Below are 17,512 nucleotides of genomic sequence, written 5' to 3'. Positions count from 1 at the left end.
AATCCACCCCGAGGCCTTCCTTTCCCCGCTTGCTGTCGAAGAGGTATTTTTTAATATGACAGAAGAAACGTACCAGAAATGTGGCAAGGACTGCTGTCCACTAGGTTCAGCTGAGATGAGCTCAGCTTTAGTTTGATTCTTGCTTGCCTCTGCCGTGCTGGTCCTAGCCTACTTTTTGTTGCTCAACTGAGGACCATGAAAGTGTTTGGGTGGCATCTGTGAGGGGGGGGGAGGACTTTCCCATTTTTGAACATGACGTTGCCTGCTGCAGGACTTCCTTTATCTCACCTGCAACCAAAAGCATCAGTGTTTTTGCCAACCAAACTGAAGACGACTGCAGTGCTCTGGGCCCCAGGCCTCTTGTGCTTTCTTCTATTCCAGCTTCCCCCCCGAGTGTCCAGGAGGCAGATGCATGGGGAGGGTAGGCTCCTGCGGGCCCAGAGGCGTTCCTTTTCTTTGGGACAGACAGGCTGCAGCTTGGAGCTCTCAGAATTAAAATTTAGTGGAGCGACGTTCATAATGGTGACCTATTAGGGAAGGCAGCTTCCTCAAAATTGGAAAGTCTGGCTAGATGGGATATCAGCTGGGAGACAGACTTAAAAGACAGCAGGTTGGACGGCCTTCAGAGATGGAGGAGGCTAGTCCACCCCACTGCTCCCCCAGGCTTTTGGATCTGGAGGCAGCAGAGGGATGGAGACCACCCATGGTGCCCAAAGGAAAATGATTCCCCTGTAGGATCTGACAGTGTGTTCAGGCAGCTTGTAAAACTGGCATTCCCAAGTCACGTACTGGGGATGAAGGGAAAACAGACCTGTGGCAAGTTTGGGTTCAACCTATTCAAACTCCTCTGGAGCGGGCACAGGGCATGAGAGCCCAGGAGGCAAAGGAGCAGAGACGAGCCAGTAGCATCATGGCTCAGCCTGTCCCATGAAATGGGATCCAGGTGGACTTCTTCCATCTAATTGGAGATTAATTTTCATGTCTTGCTCTGGCTGCATCCAATAAAATGCATTCATGTTGGTCTTCAGTGATCTGTACTAGTTGCTGCTTCCACAAAACTATTTTGTATAATTCTTAAAATTTGTATTGGTTTCAGTGGCACTCTTAAAAATGCTACAATTTGTTGCTTTTAAGTATGCTATTTATTTTCCCCTTTATATATATTTGAAATAAATTCAAACTATTTCATGAATTTTCATTTACCTTTACTTGTGATAAACATGTATAGGACTTCTGGATTACGAAAATAAAAAAAAAAACTTACCTGACTTGTTACCAAAAGGAGTGTTTCTTTCATGGTATTTAAGAAAAATTTTTAACACCTTTAAGAAAAAGCGGGTGCTCTGTCCTTTTTATGGCCCACAAACACGAAGGGGGCAAAAGCGGGATTTTTAAAGCTGGGGATTTAAGGAATGGGGGCACCAATTTCTCCTCTTAAAATTCCTGTCTCTCCCACCCAGCCTGGCCCTCCTTTGGAACGTGGCCTTGAGATGCCACAGCCTGCCCAGTGTGGAGCCCCTTTCTGTGGCACCTTCTCAGGATGGTTTCCTTTTGAATTGAATTGAATACTCTATGTAAGGACCCACCCCACTTTGCATCTTAAGAAGACAGAACTCTTGGAATAATTCTTCCAACAGGAATCCTTTATTAAGAAGAAGTGGTTGCAGGCATGCTAGACAGGACTTGGGGTCCAAGCTCTCCCATTCAAGGTTTTAAGGGGTTCCCCAGCAGTCCCACCCAATCACCCCCCCTTCCAGTGATAGTTTCAGGCATCACAATTCCACCCCTTTATTCCTTCTGGATGGAGACTTCAGATAAACTACATGAAAGGTAAATAGCCCCCTTTGTTATGGTAAGGTTCTTTGGTGCTATTTACATTCAAACTATTTGAGGTTGCAATAAACACATTCAATTCCTTAGAAGTATACTGAAGGAAGTGAGGGCCATAAAGCCCCTTTGTTCTCCCCCTTCTCTCCCTCTTATGGCAGAAGCCAGAGAAGGCAGAATTGGGGTTTTCTATATTTGATGATTAAAGATGAAATATAATTGGATTCTGACACTCTATTTGACCAAGTGTGATTATACACACAAGGAATTTGTCTCCGGTGCAGAAGCTTTCAGTGTGCATGCAAAACAGAATAATAATAATCTTAATGATACCAATAAGAGGGGGTGGTAAAGAAGATAGAAATAGAGCTGGAAGGGACCCCGGAGGTCATCTAATCCAGCCCCCTGCTCAAGCAGGAGAACCTACACCATCTCGGACAGGTGATTGTCTAGTCTTTTCTTAAAGATCTCCAATGATGGAGCACCCACGATTTCTGGTGGTCAGCTGTTCCACTGGTTGACTGTCAGGAAGTTTCTCCTTAATTCCAGGTTGCTTCTCTCCTTGATCAGTCTCCAGCCATTGTTTCTCGTCTTTCCCTCTAGTGCTCTAGTGAACAACTTGACCCCCTCTTCTTTGTGGCATAGTTGCCATTCTCTGAATTTTTTCAAAACTTCAACATCTTTTTTGTGATACGGTGACCAAAATTGGCTGCAGTATTCCAGTTGTGGTCTTACTGGGGCTTTCCAAAGCGGTACTAGTACTTTGCATGATCTTGATTCTATGCCTCTGTTATACAACCCAGGATTGTATTAGCTTTTTTGGTTGCTGCTGTACATTGCTGGCTCATAATCAAGTGATCATCCACCAGGAGTCCAAGATCCCCCTCACAGTTGCTATTTTTGAGCCAGGTCTCGCCCAATCTGTATTCGTGCCTTTGATTTTTCCTGCCTAAGTGTAAGACTTTGCTTTTCTCCACATTGAAATTCATTTCAATGTGGAGAAATGCCCATCTTTTTGCATGCTGAGTTTGTCCTCTGGGGTGTTTGGCTACTCCTGACAGCTTGGGGTCATCTGGAAATTTGATGAGTTCTCCTTCAATAATAAGAATAGTAATACTTCTACATGGACATTAGACAGTACTGAGAATTAGATGTTCAGCAGAATAATGTCATGAAAGAAAAAAACTGTGTCTAGTTGTTTTGGCATGCAATGCCCTATAGCACCATCCCAAGAGGAGGAGTTAAACCAGTTTCTGTCCAGTATGTGAGGAATCTGTAAATATTTTCTCAGCCCTTCTTCTGACATATACAAGTCTTCTATGGGAGGCAAGCTGGTTGCAATTGTTTTTTTCTGCAGTCCTAACTATCCATTGGAGTCTGTGCCTGTCCTGTTTGGTTGCTGTACCAAACCAGACACTTATAGAAGTACAAGTGATAATTCCTCTGTAAATGTGTATCTGAGCTGATGCAGGAAGAACATTCTTTGTTGTGCCTTTTTAATGATGGTTCTAATTTTAGGTGTCCATTTCAAGTCCTGGGAGATTATAGAACCCAAAAACTTGAAGGACTCTACTGCTGATACTGTGCTGTCAAATAAAGTCAGAGAATAGTTCCCATTTGCCAAAACAAATGGAAAAAACTTAACAAGGATTGAGCTGTCACCATAAATATCAGAAAACTTATTTAACAGACACTTACAAGTACCATTCAACAGTAAAAGGGATAAAGTTTATTATTTTGTAAACAAATACATTAAAAAAGAGCCCAGGGCCCTTTTGGGTTATAAAGTGCAGTTATGTTTTCATTATCCTATACAATATGCTGGCATTATGTATTTAAGAGTTTGATTATGAGATAAAACACTTCTGCCAGATGTGCACTTACATGTTATATTTAGTAGACTTTATTACCTGTCCTTTGTTAATTTATATTTACTGCTGAGTGAGAATAAACATACAGTGCCTAAGCTTGAAATGATAGGGTTTTTCTGCCTTTAATGATTTTATTGTCATTTTGGTATTTAAAACTGATGCAGACTTCATTCCCACCAATTTTCATTTATTTCAATAAAGTGTAAAATGGATGTGTCTCCTCCTCAAATATTCTTCATTGTAATACCTGTGGCAATTATTAACTGCAGCTGGAGAGAAGGGTTCAGCATACCTTTTATTTGGGGTATCTCTCTGCCTTGAGGGGACAATGAGACTTTTAATGGAGAGAGGCAGAAGGAAAGAGCCAAGGCTGTGGGGGGGGGGGCATTCTGATTTAGGCCCAGTCCTGCAATGAGCGATGTGATCATTAACAGGAAAGCGAGAGTTTTGCCCCTCCCTCAGCCATTCTGGCAAGCTTTGAACTGAGCAGAGGAGGCAAGATTTGAACTGGCAAGCAGAGGAGGCAAGTGCGAGGAACAGTGGGGAGGACAAAATCACTGGCAGGAGGGGAGTCATGTATAGGTAGATCAAGAATTTGCTAAATGAATTAAAAGAAAAATCCAGAATTCTGCAGGCGATGTTGGTGGTCCAACCCATCGCGGCTGGAGGAAGATGAGAAGCGAGGACCACGAGGTGATACCTAATGGTGCTGAGCTCCAGTTGCTCCTCGGGCACGGGACCCCCACGCCATTACGCCCCCTAGGAACGGGGCACTCGGCAGGATCGACAGCAGGCCTTGCTGTAGTACCAGTGGCCCCAGAGGTTCACCTTAATTGCTAGAGCACAGTTGGTCCCCACCTGGTCCTGGCAACTGTCATCTGTGGGAGGACCACAAGATCAGGGAGGTCATCCAAGGCAAGAGGGAGAGCCGCGCCGAGCCCCAGTCCTGCCCCAGAGCCAGCCTCCACCCTGTCTGCCCAAGTGCAGCCGCATCAACCTTAATCACCCACACAGAATCAACCCCACCACATTGCTTGAAGGGTGGGATGGGGCAAAGAACTGGAGGCTTTCCTGAACCTTTGATTTGCACCCACACTGACAAAATGATGCAAACAAAATATTTCCGCTAAAATAACATTCCTTGAGGGGAAGGTGCATTTTCTTCCTGAAAAAGAAAAGCTCTTAGCAACCCTCCTACTGAGGTTGCCCAAAGAATTCCAAGTTCCACGGAGGAGCTGGGTGTCCCCGCTTCCTCCAGTTGAGGTCAGCTTTAGTCTGCTTTTGCTCCTGGCTGTCTGCCTCCTTTCAGCTGCTCTCTCCTCAGGGAGAAAGGAGGGTGCCCTCCCTCCCCCTCAGGCGACTTGGCCCCTCAGAAATCCCTCTCCACCACAAATTTCCAGGAAGGCCTTCTGGAGGGGGCCAGCCAGACTTCTGGATCCTCTTCTGGAAAGGAGAGACTCATGGAAGGTTGTGGTGCAGTCAGATCAGCGTGAGGACCAGGAAAGACAGACATGGGGCTTCCCAGCACTGGGGCTCTAACATCACCGGGCATGGCTCTCTCACGGCATTTAAGCTCTCCCCCTCCCCCTTGTCTGCCAGGCATCCCAGCTAACCTGGTGGTTCGGTTGGGCAGGGATGGAGGTCACAGGTCTGCTTTGCAACTGGTTTCAGGAGTGGGTCACACCCACGCACAAGATCCTCCCCTTGGTAACACTTGACGTCCCGCATCCTCAGGCCAATTCCACAGGTTTTTGTGCACTGGGAGGTGGGAACAAAAGCTCTTTTAGCCATTTAAGCCAACCAGAACTATTCAAAAGGAGTTCCAGCCCTTCAGAAAAGCTGGCAGACCAAGGAAAGAGGAGGAGGAAACTAGTAGTTTTGCAGCTGTTTAAAATATGCTGCAGTTGAGCCAACATCCCATCTCCTGAGTTCTTGGCTGCAGTCAATGGGCGCTGGTTTCAAATCGGCAGTGTCCTAATGCAGAGAGCCCAGGAGAAAAATCCCACCCCTAGCCCCACCCAAACCACCTGGGGGAGGGGAGGTGCATCTCCACATTTCATCTCTCAGGAGTTTCATTTATTTTATGGGAATCTAAGAAATTTGCTCGCTGCTCTCAATGTTCTTGACTCAGCACCCCACAGCTTCCTCCTCTCTGCTGCAGTGAGGAGGAGGGGCGACAGTCGTGAGTGACAACAGGGACCATCTGCCCCTTTGCGCTACCTATTTATAGCAAATGTCAGAACCCATATTACTGAGGTGGGGGACTCTCTTCTATTTCTTCCTATTTTCTTACTACGGGTTCTGCCATGCTCCTGAAGGGGAAGGGGGAAGACGCTGTGGGCTGTCTCTGTTTCACTACAATGTCTCTCTCCCGGTGCTTCTGCATATTTACTCTTTGAACTGTCTCTCCCTTGATGTTACCTTGCGGAGGGGGGGAGAAAGGAATATGCCTCTGGCCATCTGGCTTATCTCCCGTTTTGGAAGGGAAGGTGCGAAGACCCAACAACAATGCTGCGAGCCTGGGAAAGACCTGTGTTATCACCTCCTTTCTCACAACGGACTTAACACCTGAGAATTGGCTCCTTCAAACTGACTGGATGAACTGTTGGGGTGGGGTTTGCTTGGGACTCTTTTAACCTATTGGTCTGAGCGGGAAACCCCCAGATCCTGCCTATTATGCCTGCTATCAGTTTCTCCTAATAAAAGTTCCTTTGGGAAGAAACTGCTGTCACGAGTCTTGCTTTCTTAGGATGAGGTTTTGAAGTGGGCCCTGACAGCAAGGCCTGCCCTGCTTTCACAGGAGCATTTGCGGCAGAGGAGACCCGGGGGAGAGGGATGTGCTGGGGGCATCTCTGCTGTCAAGAAGCCTCCCTGCCTCTGGGCAGCCTGGCGAGAGCTGCGGGAGCGCCTGCCAGTGACCAAGTGAGCCACTGCAGCCGCTGGGCCAAGGTGAGCCTCTCACAGTCTGGAGCATTAGGCATAAAACCAGCTGTGCTTTCTTGGAAACCCCGGAGATGTGAGATCCTTGAGGGTGGGAGTGGACATCAGGTTCCGGGCAGGGAACTGTCCAGGGGTTCATTAGTCTTGAAACATGAGGGGCATTGGGGTGGCCAGTTGCAAACTTTCCTGGTTCTTAAATTCCCATGGCTACTAAAAAGCCCCCCACTTAGCTCTGCCCTGCACAGGACAGCAGAACCCCGTAGAGGCATTCTGAAGAAGTATGGTTCGCTGGGGGAGGGGGATCCGGGGGGGGGAGAACCAGAATCCAGTTGGCTGGTTTGGCCACAGCAGATCAATCGCAGCCACCCTTTCCTTTGGCTTTGTATCCCACAAATTGAGTCACCCCAGGACAGGTTGATCCTCTTTCGGCCAAAGGGCCACCACCTCCTGGTTGCTGATGGCATTCTTATCTCACATTAGGGTCCTGTGTGCCACGGAGGTATTTTCACAATCCTCTAGAGGAGGAGGCTAGTGTTACCAGAACCAGAAGCCTCCAGGCTCTCACCTCAGACCAAGGGGTGGTGTACCACTTGAAGCAGGGGCGCTCAAAGCAGGTGGCCTCCTCAGCCTCCTTCTTGGTGGTGTCACATGCGGTAGGTGGGCGGGTTTTGATCTTCCCACTGACAATTTCCAGGCAAAGAACCGTCCGCTTCTTCACCCCTCGGCCACAGGTGGCGTTGCACTGCCGGAAGAAGGAAGGATCCAGACCTGGCCTGGGCAGCCGAAAGCCCCAAGAACCCTCTCCAGGGATCTCTTACCCGGTCCCAGTCCTGGGCCAGCCAGCCAGCAGGGCAGCTCTTCTCCCCGCAGGGGTGAATGGCGAGCGGCTTGGCTTCAGGGTTGCACTGGGACTCTGGCACCACGCGCCCGTCGCTGCTCTTGCAGTAGACCTGCCGGATCATTCGGCCTGGCCCGCAGCCCCCACTGCACTGTAAGGGAGAGAGAAGGGCAGAGGCATACTTAGGCACGTGTCTTGTGAGGGCAGCCAGCTGGGCAGCCACCACCGGCCCTGCCCTGGCAGAGAAGCAAGAGAAACAACTCAAGGCCCTCTTGGCCACTGAAAAGGTGATTTTACAGTTTTGTAAGTTTCCCCAAGCTTTCTCTGTGTCTGCGTGCCTGCGCAGAATGAAAAAGATAAATGGGATGAAAGAAAAAAGCTATTCAGAGAAACTTGGATACATAGGACACCAGACCCCAACCTTTCGGACACCAGGGACTGGTTTTGGAAGAAAAACTGTCTTCCATGGAGGGATGTGTGTGTGTGTGTGTGTGTGTGTTTTCGCATGGAACCTAAATCCTGTGCATGTGCAGACGAAGCTTCACCCGCTTTCCTGCCGCTTGCACAGCACAGTTCCCAACAGGCCATGGACCAGTATTGCTCTGTAGCCCAGGTGTTGGGGACTCCTGAGCTAAGATAAGTGCTACCCAGGCAGCTGCATGCAGCACATTGAAGTAGCAGGGCTGAATCATAAAATCCTAGTGCTGCAAGGGACACTTGAGGCTATCCAGTGCACCCCTCGGGGCAGGAATCCAGGACCATCTGCTTTATCACAGGACAGCTGCCCCCCCTCCCCCATTTGTTGGCTTCTTGGCTTCACTGCCAAACTCCTGGCCTGCTGGGAATCTGCTTTCCTGTGGGAAGAAATGCCAATGTTTCAAAAGGGATGCTATAAAAAATGCTAGAAGATCAGGATGTTTGAGGCCCTCAGAGTTATTTTGATGCATGGAGACTGCCTGGCCCCAAAGCCAAAATTCAAATGACTTTGTTTTGTGGAAAAAGGAAGGAAGCACTTTGGGGCTGCAAACCGGATGCTAATTAACCAGCCCCTGCTCTGATCCAGAAGGCAGGCCCGTTCCACATGTTGTGACCCACACCAGCCTCCCCCTCGCAGCTCCTGCAAATATCCCAGGCCTGTCTCCTGGTCAGCAAGTTCCTTTTCTACTCAAAAGATTTACCGGTCCCCAGTCAGAGACTGTCCATTGCCGGTCACAGGGTGGCCCTGTGCAGTTCTTATCGGTCACTGGCTTGGTTCTGGTGTCACACAGCCTCTCTTCTTCAGAACAGCGGATGTCTCGGCTCACCATACTCCTCTCACCACACTTGGCTGTGCACTGGAGGGGGAAGGGTAGGGAGAGTCAGGTATATGGCAGGCCGGAGAGGCTTGACCTCTGCCCCTAAGAAGAAGCGTAAAAAAGCAACTCCCCCAGAAGCTGAATCCCAGGATCGACCTGAAGGCCCAGTTCACCTCCAAGGGGGCCTTTCGCTTTGGGGTTCTTTGCAAGCTGAAGGACAGGAATCAGACCTTTTTCTGGGAACCCTCTGAATACTTATTCAATAAATCCTTTCTGGTTTTTCATCTGCCTATTGCTTCTTGGCTCCTGGGTGGCCATTGGCAATAGCAGGGGTGCCAGGAGTTAATTCCAGTGGGAATGGGTGCTATTGCCTGGGAGAGACATTTGACATGTTTAGGAAGTGAGTGAAGAGGTTTTAACAAGTCTCCAGCAGCAGAAAGGGAAGTGAACATAAAACTGAGGAAATGATTTGGAATGAAATCTAAGCAAAGAGGTGGCGAGCGCTTGGGGGTCAATGGTGTCCAGCAGCAGCCCCAGTCTGCCGGCCCCTTGGCACAGCACAGGTAAGTCTGAGCGTGGAGGCAGAGGCAGGGGGGAAGGCAAGTGATCCGGACGTGCTGTGCAGCCACCTGGCTCGCGAGAGGCTCACACGGCAGCATCAGCAGCAAGCAAAGGCAGCCAAGGGCAAGTTGAGAGACAGTGGGATGGAGTGGGTGGTGCATCAGGATCACTTGCCTCCTCTCTGTGGTTCTGCCTCTGCCTGCTGCCAGTGCCACTGTGTAAGTCTTCCACGAGCCAGGCAGCCACACAGCGTGTCCGGATAGCTTGCCTCCCCCCATGCCTCTGCCCCTGTCTGCTGCCAGTGCTGCTGAGTGAGCCTCCCATGAGCCTTCTGTGAGCCAGGCGGCTGCGCAGCGGATCTGGATCACCTGCCTCCGCCCTGCCTCTGCCTCTGTGCTAGGACTTACCTGGGCTACGCAGGCTGCGGCACTTGCCGGATACCATCGGCCCCCACGAACTTTCCACCTCCTGTGCTGGACATGCCCCCATGCTGGGCTTATTTTGGGGGTAGGGCTTATATTAGGAGCACACCAAAAAATCAGACTAGGCTTTATTTTTGGGAATCATGGTAAATAGCCTCTGTTCCTCAGAGGGGGAAGGGCCTTCCACAAAGGACAAGAGAGAAGGCAAAAGCCAGAGGGATCTGCTGGTTAGTGTTAGCCCTGCCTGGAGTAAATCTAGAACTTTTTAGGACAGTGATGGCGAACCTTTTAGAGACCGAGTGCCCAAAAACTGGCCCCGCCCCTGCTCCGCCCCCCCCGTCCCTCGCTCTACCTGCCCGCAGGGTCACTCACTGCCTCCAGGGGTGACTCCTCCAGGGGGGCTGCTGGTGAGGAAGGAGTCACGGGGGGAGATGAGGCTGGGGCAACAGCACGTGTTCCCCCAGAGAGGGCTCTGAGTGCCACCTCTGGCACGCGTGCCATAGGTTCGCCACCACTGTTTTAGGAACTCAACTCAGGAGGCATCCTGTGAGCCATGGCCAGCACACCTGAGCAAAAGGTTGCTTGGCCACCTGAATTCGGAACCACTTGTGGGAACAGCTGCTGGAAAAGGCTCCCAGACATTGGCCCCTGCTCCTGCCAACTCTCCCACAAAGCTTGCCCCTGCAGCTAGGCAATCCACAGAGCTTGCTGGGATCAAAGCCCAGAGACCCCTCAGCCAGAATTTACCTCAGACCACTCAGACATTTCCCACTGTGGCCCGCAGGTTGGGTTCTTGCAGACTTTCTGCTCTTCTGGCCGAGTGATGTCGGCCGATTCGCACAGGTTGCTGTAAACAGAGCTGTCCAGGCCTGGTGAGAGCATCTTCCAGCAGCGAACAATGCGGAACTGATGACCTTCTCCACAGGTCCTGGAACACTCGCTCCAGCTGCTGGTCTCCCACCTGTCCAAAGCAAGGTGGTGTTTCAGGATGAGGAACAGTGGGGGAGGACAGCTAGGCCAGGCCCTCCAGGGATGACCAGGACTGTGATCAGGTTTGGTTTTGCTATTCTTCATCTCCCAAAAGGGACGGCAGCACCTTGGCCCCTTTAAGTGAGGTTGGCTCAAAATGACATTTCAATCAAAAGGTGTTTTTAAAAAATATCCAGGACCTCCAGCTTCAGAGAATGTTGGCAGTATTCAGATTTGCCTGCTTCTGTTGCAAAGTGTAGAGATTTGGTATCAGTTGCCAAAGCTGCCTTTTGACCAGACTCCATGCCCAGACTCACTCTCCATCCTCTCAGAGGCAACCCAGTAGAGGTTTCTGAGGGCTACCTCTGTGGTCTCTCATTGGGTCCCCAATGTCGTATTTTATTTGGGACAGGGTCTCTTTCAGTGGCAGACCCAGACAAGACAGCTTCCTGCTTTAAACTGGCAACCTGCTCCAAGGAGCCTGGCTCCTCTGGAATGGGTGACCCCGAAGACTAAGAGGTTACTGGATTTGGATAGCACTATACCGTAGTCTATGGCAGTGTTTCCCAAACTTGACAATTTTAAGGCATGTGGACTTCAACTCCCAGAATTCCACAGCCAGCATTGCTGGCTGTTGAATTCTGGGAGTTGAAGTCCACATGCCTTAAAATTGTCAAGTTTGGGAAACACTGGCCTATGGTATGAGAAAGCTAAAATACAGGCAGATTTCAAGAATCATTTTGTAAGATTGTGCAAATTTATAGAGTTTGGACTAAATGCAAAGGGTTTTTTTGGGGGGGGGGGGGTGTTGCCCAAGAAGCCTTTTTTTAGAAAGGAGATTCCAGTGAGTCACAAAAGAAGACTTGGAAGTAAAAGGTCATACAGTCATTAGTTTACCTGTCCACAATTGAAAGAAAGGTTTATTTTGGATAGACAAATTGTGCTTTTGAAGATACTAAAAATGAATTGAAATGAATATCTTATAGCTAAAGTTTAAAAAATGCTATTATAGTTAAATATCTATGGAGATTCTATAATTAAACCTAAAAAGCAAATATGTTAAACATTATATGATTCAATAGGCAAGAAAATTTGGTTATAATATGATGTTAGAGCAATGGGAAAATATATGAACTAAAGGACTGAAATTCACACTGAATTATTACCTTAAATAGAATTTTCATAAAATGATGTATGACTGGTATTTAATGCCAGATAAGTTACCAAAGAAGCATAAGGTTGTTTCAAATGTTCCTTGGAAATGGAAGTGTAGTGGATATGTGATAAGGCAAAGAAATATTGGAAACAGATTCATGTTTTAATTCAGAAGATTTTAAAAATAGATTTACAATGGAAACTTTTATTCCAATACTATTAGATAAAAAAGGAACTTTGTTGCTATACATATTGGCAGCTGCAAGAATTCTATATGTGCAGAAATGGAAAGAAGCCTTAATCCCCATAATGGAGGAATGGATTGAAAAGATGATGGAACTGGTGGAGATGGCGAAGTTGACTGCACTAATGAGGGACCAAGAATGTAAATAGTTTTATGGTTACTTGGAAACCACTTTGGACTTTCTGCGTGAAAGATAGATTACTGTTATAAAGATGGTTAATAGTTACTGTTATGTCTGGTGTTCTGTGAGGCATCAACGAGGCAACAAGTAAACAAACATCTCTTTATTAAAGGTTTAAACCAGTGGTTCTCAACCTTTTTAATGCCGCGACCCCCAACCAGTCGTAAGTTGAGGACTACTCAACTGGTGCAGCACCGTTTGCAGAATGGGACTTTTGGCGGGCTCAGCAGGGCAGAGACAGCCTGGACAATTCTTATTGGCTTTTGAAAGCCAATAGAATTAGACTCTATTCAAGAGAGTCTATTCTATTGGCTTTCAAAAGCCAATAGAATAAAAGGGAGTAGCACAGCTAAGGAAAGGGGGGAAAAAATGGCTGACTGCGTTGTTTGGCGATCCCCGTGAAATGGTCATTCGACCCCAAATGGGGTCCCGACCCACAGGTTGAGAACCACTGGTTTAAACAGAAGCCTGAATAACTGCAGCTTCACCCCTATTTATACACTCAACCACTAGATGGCAGCCAATAGGATTCAAGTATTAGTTCCTGCTTTAACACAAGATAATTAGCATGTAGACAGCAAGTCTGGCTCTTAACTGAGAGAGTCTTATGACCGTTTTTTCAACAATTCCAAGTAATTCACCTCAATACTTTCCCCTAGATAGTTCATAAGGTCATATGTTGAACATGGTCTCTTAAATACGTTGGTGGCCTTTTTGCCCATTCTGAACGCCTCGAAACTGTTGGAGTCGCCTGGTCTGTCAGCTCACCTGCCAGGCTTGGAAGACCAGGGTATGGGACCCATCTATCACAGGTAGACTCAAGTCTCTGTGGCTGGGCTGTCCTGGTAGGCCCAAGCCAGTGTCCACAGGTGGAACAGAGTTCACCAATCCTGAAAATGGAGCAGTCAGCTGGCATTGTCCATTGGTTGTGGTATCAGTGGTTGGGACTGACTCACCAGACGCTTGAGTCTCGTCCCTTAGTCGGAGAGCTCCACCGTCACTAGTCTGATGCACTACTGCCATCGTGCTGCTCCTGAGTTTGACTGTCACTAGAGTCATGAGTTATTGGCTGGTTTGCTAACCTTTGCCGCAGTTGGTCAATGTGCACACGACCATCTTCCAGGACCACCGTAAGAAAGTGGTCCAGTCACCTTGCAAACCACAGCTACCACCCACAGTGCCCCTTGCCCAGACCAGGTTGCCAACTTGCAAGTACCGTGGTGCCTTTGGCTGTGTTGCTTGTGAGGCAACTCTATCTGGATGTAGGCGATCCAGCTTTGTGATCAAACGCCGGCCCAATCTTAATTCTTCTGGGCTTCTGCCCATAGAAGTGCATGGGGTTGTACGTTGGCAGAGTAGAAAATCTGCCAGTCTGTGTTGCCAGTTACCTGAGACTATCTGCTTTAAGGATTCCTTCATTGTTCGAACCATGCGCTTCACTTGGCCGTTTGAAGCCGGGTGAAAAGGGGCTGATGTGGCTTGTCTGATCATATTTGCCTTTAAAAAGGATTGAAATTCTGAAGCAGTAAACTTGGCCCCATTGTCAGAAACTATCACACCGGGTAATCCATGTGTGGCAAAAATCCTGCACAGTTCTTGTATGGTCCTGGCAGCAGTCATGGTGGGGAGAGGTGCGACCTCTAACCACTTGGAGTGACTGTCCACCACAATGAGGAAGAGGTGTCCCTAGAAAGGCCCTGCATAATTGATGTGGATCCTGAACCAGGGGGCGTGTGTGGTTTCCCATTGGTGGACAGGGGCATGGGGCATCTCTGGCCTAGATTGCTGGCAAATATGGCAGCTGTGTACCCGAGCCTCAGTATCTTTGTCCAGCCCAGGCCATCAAAGGTAGTTTCGCGCGAGTGCCTTCATCCAGACTATTCCCAGATGTCCCTCATGCAGAGACTCCAAGATTCTAGTCAGTGAGTTCGGGACTACCACCTGACTACCCCACAAGATGTGCCCCTGTGGGCTGACAACTTGTCCTTCCTCCTGCTGAAACTCTGAAAATTAGGACCAGGACTATTTTCCGGCCATCCTGTGAGTACCCAGTTCAGCATATAGCTCAGCGTCGTGTCTGAAGCTGTCTCTGCAGCCACGTCCCCTGCGTTAAGGGGAGACACAGGCAGGTCCCGAACAGCTAGGATGCGCATGGCTGGAGCAGGGTTGGGCTCTAACTGCGGCAGGGGCAGTCTGCTAAGGCCGTCTGCGTGGCCCATTTCTCTACCTGGTTTATGAATCAAACTATAATCATACGCTGACAGGAAAATTGACCATCTCAACATCCTAGGGGATGTGATCTGGGGTGTTTGCTTGTTCGTTGTGAACAACCTCGGGAGTGGCTTATGGTCTGTGAAGACCATGAAGGGCCTACTGTATACATAGTCATGAAACTTTTTGATCCCTGCCAAAAAGGGATCTTTATCTATTTTAGCATAATTACGTTCTGCAGAGGACAAGGTCCTCGAGTACTAGGCTATTGGAATTTGCCTTCCGTCAGCCATTAAATGACTCAACACAGCCCCAACCCCATATGGAGATGCATCACAAGCAATGCAGATAGGCAGCTTTTTGTTAAAATGCATCAAAACTGAATTTGAAGACAGCAGTGATTTGACTGCTGAGAAGCTCCTATCGTGGATGCTGGTCCACTTCCACTGTGCATGTTTGTCCAAGAGCCGGTGTAACGGCTCTGCCACTGCGACCTTGTGAGGTAGGAAGGCATGATAAAAATTGAGCAGTCCAAGAAACGCTTGGAGCTCCCCCTTTGATTTTGGACTGGGGCCTGCTGAATTGCTTTGAGCTTGGATTCAGCAGGATGAATGCCTTGGGAACCCGAGGAACTCAGTTGAAGCTACCCCAATCTTACATTTCTCCTGCTTCAGCTTCAGCCCCACTTCGCGGAAGCGCTGATGGACGGCCTTGAGCCGTTCTGTCAATTTTTTGACTGATTCCCCAGCTATGAGGACATCATTGAAATATGGGCATATGCCTGGAATACCCTTAAGTGTGCGCTCTATCACTCCCTGGAAGAGGCCTGGGACAACACTGACCCCCAATTATAGGTGCTTAACCTTGAAAGCTCGTCTGTAACTATGGTTTGAGCTTCTGCCATGGCATCATCCACTGGCAATTGCTGATAGGCTTGAGCCAAATCTAACTTGGCAAAGATGTGACCTCCCTATAGTGATGCCAAAATGTGGCTGACTACAGGCACCAGATATGTGTGTTGTTGGAGTGCTCTATTGATAGTGCACTTGTAATTTGCACATATTTGCACCGCTCCATTGGCCTTAAGTGGCGTAACTATGGGGGTTTCCCATTGACTGCTATCAACTGGCTGCAAGATGCCTTGCTGCACCAGCTTGTCCAGCTCTGCATCGATCTTCTGCTTTAGGGTGAAGGGCATTCTATGTGGCTTGATCCATATTGGAGTTATGGCAGGATCAAGCCGAACAGCTATGGGAGGACCCTTATATTTCCTTAAGTGAGGGCTAAAAACATCAGTAAACTCTTGGCAAACTGCCACTAAGTCCACTGCTTGTGTGCTGTTTATTCCAGTTACATTGATTCCCAATGCATCAAACCAATCAAGCCCCTGAGGCTTGTGCGGTTGCCCTCAACTACTACGACTTCCAGGGGGGCCTCAAATCCCTTGAAGTGCACCCTGAGTGTAGCTTCCCCCTTGACTGTTACTCAGGAGTTTTGGAAATCGGTTAATACGAGGTTCAAAGGCTTGAGCTTTGAACTCTTTTGCTGCTGCAACTGCAAATGTGTTTGAAAGTCCCCTGGAAAATTATGGATAATGCGGACCCCGTATCTAGTTCCATGTTGCATGGAACTCCTTGCAGCTTGACTTTGAGCCACAGTTTTTCCTTAAGAGGGTGATGGGCACCTGTTCTAAGTACGCTCCTCCTAGTGGTGCAATAGCCCACCCTGTGTTGCCCTGGGGCCCCGGTATCTTTCTGGGGAAACTCTTCTGGTGGACTCTCTCTCTGACGACCTGACAGACTGCGGCGATGTAGCCTTGCTTGCCACACACCTGACACGTTGCTGTACAGAAACTGCAGTCCGTGTACTTGTGTTGGCCTCCACACCCCGCACATCGAGAGAAGGGAACTGCCTAGTCAACTGGGCGTTGTGGCCTTTCTGGTGGCCACTATAACTGATCGATCTCTCGATCCAATTCAGAGTCTTCAACCCTCTCAGCGCCCTTCTGGTGGACCGCCTCTGCGCAGGGAACGTTCCTGGAGATCCGTAAGGCCTTGACAGCTCCCCCGGAGGCTTCTTTGGCTGTGATTTCTCTTAGGACATCTTGAAATGAAATAGTCTCTTTGGTGAACAATTTCTGTTGGAGATCCCTGCTTCTTAACCTGCACACTAAGCGGTCTCGCAGCCTCTCTTCAAGATCTTGGAACTCGCAGGGTTGGGCCGCTTGACGAAGGGCAGCAATGAATTCAGCAGCTGATTCACCCGGTCGTTGGTCTCTTCTTTTGAAGGTGTGCCTCCAGGCAATGACTGCTAGCTTCGGCTCAAAGTGTTCTTTAAGCATTCTCTTAAGTTTGGAATAAGTAACAGATTCAAGCAGCGCCGGAGCTATTACATTTTTGATGATCTCGAACATCGCCTGGCCACAAATGCACAGCAGTGCTGTGGCCTTCAAGCTGTCCTCACGAACCTGGTTGACTCTAAAGTAATTCTCAACTCTCGCAATGTATGAGCTCCACCTCTCTGGATGTGCGATGTCGAATTCTGAGAGTTTTCCGAGTTTGGCCGTGGTGAGTTGCTTTCATTGTTTTCGGCCTCGCGATGCCTTGTGCTGCCAAAGCTTCTTCTAATCTCCCAGGGACGATTCCTTGGGAGCGCTCTTCCTCCAGCGTTTTCGTACTGGCAGGAATGGGGGGGAACGTGGTCCCAACCAAGGCATCGTCACTTGGCTTCCCCCTTAGTGATTCAGCTCTTCAAGTTTGGCAGCACATCCCACCTTCGTCACCACTGTTATGTTTGGTGTTCTCTGAGGCATCGACGAGGCAGCAGGTGAACAAACAACTCTTTATTAAAGGTTTAAACAGAAACACACACACACAGAAACCCTTCCTGCTTTCTTGTCCTTTTCCTCCAACTGCACCTGAATGGAGCGGGAGGAGGTTTAAAAAAAGAGAAAAGGGGTGGAATAACGGGGGAAGCTCTTCCTTTTTGTAACACCTCA

At 48.7% G+C, this 17,512-nt stretch overlaps 1 protein-coding gene across 3 annotated transcripts in view; it reads right to left on the bottom strand.

The window, feature by feature from the left end:
- Nucleotides 1–2,735: 2,735 nt before the first annotated feature.
- LOC120317499 (ADAMTS-like protein 2) overlaps nucleotides 2,736–17,512 on the bottom strand; it is a 47,788-nt gene continuing 33,011 nt past the window's right edge. For all 3 annotated transcript variants that reach the window (XM_039364147.1, XM_039364148.1, XM_039364149.1), the window contains 6 exons: nucleotides 10,502–10,715; nucleotides 8,655–8,810; nucleotides 7,457–7,627; nucleotides 7,204–7,380; nucleotides 5,312–5,456; nucleotides 2,736–4,576 (listed from right to left, as the gene is read on the bottom strand). In XM_039364147.1, coding sequence (XP_039220081.1) covers nucleotides 4,458–4,576; nucleotides 5,312–5,456; nucleotides 7,204–7,380; nucleotides 7,457–7,627; nucleotides 8,655–8,810; nucleotides 10,502–10,715 — 982 coding nt within the window. In that variant the 3' untranslated portion in view covers nucleotides 2,736–4,457. The remainder of the gene's footprint in view (nucleotides 4,577–5,311; nucleotides 5,457–7,203; nucleotides 7,381–7,456; nucleotides 7,628–8,654; nucleotides 8,811–10,501; nucleotides 10,716–17,512) is intronic.

This window comes from Crotalus tigris, unplaced genomic scaffold (assembly GCF_016545835.1).
Source record: "Crotalus tigris isolate CLP2741 ecotype Arizona unplaced genomic scaffold, ASM1654583v1 scf7180000019674.86956, whole genome shotgun sequence".
NCBI classification, from domain to species: domain Eukaryota; kingdom Metazoa; phylum Chordata; class Lepidosauria; order Squamata; family Viperidae; genus Crotalus; species Crotalus tigris.
The sequence above is the reverse complement of the archived record's forward strand: the minus strand, read 5'-3'. Positions and strand labels throughout refer to the sequence as shown.